Genomic DNA, 316 nt, shown 5'->3' with positions numbered 1-316 from the left:
TCATCAAAAAAAAAAGGATTACATATTTTTGTTATATTTCTTTATATCGTATAATTTTCGTATACAAAGTTTATCTGCGTGCTGTTTGATGTCTATATATTACACATATTTCATAATATTTATGAATTCGACATTGTCTCTTTCGACTGATAATCATAGAATCCTCTGTTGTCATATCATTTATCGGAGAGTGATTCGTGCTTGAAGGAACGTTAACATAATGATCGCGATTTTGGGAGCTTTGTTAGCTTTCGGTGTCATAGTGACTTATATTGGACCATACTGCAAAAAATTATGCATACAGCATGGTAAGCAT

General features: G+C 31.3%; 1 protein-coding gene across 1 annotated transcript in view; it reads left to right on the top strand.

The window, feature by feature from the left end:
* The first annotated feature begins 136 nt into the window (after positions 1-136).
* The window catches only part of LOC102677396, a 3,685-nt gene continuing 3,505 nt past the window's right edge, over positions 137-316 (top strand). The window contains exon 1 of the mRNA XM_006618953.2: positions 137-308. Within this exon, the coding sequence (XP_006619016.1) occupies positions 221-308 (88 nt within the window). The 5' untranslated portion in view covers positions 137-220. The remainder of the gene's footprint in view (positions 309-316) is intronic.

Source organism: Apis dorsata, unplaced genomic scaffold (assembly GCF_000469605.1).
Source record: "Apis dorsata unplaced genomic scaffold, Apis dorsata 1.3 scaffold_382, whole genome shotgun sequence".
NCBI lineage: Eukaryota > Metazoa > Arthropoda > Insecta > Hymenoptera > Apidae > Apis > Apis dorsata.
Note: the sequence above shows the minus strand (reverse complement) of the source record. Positions and strands in the feature narration are given on the sequence as shown.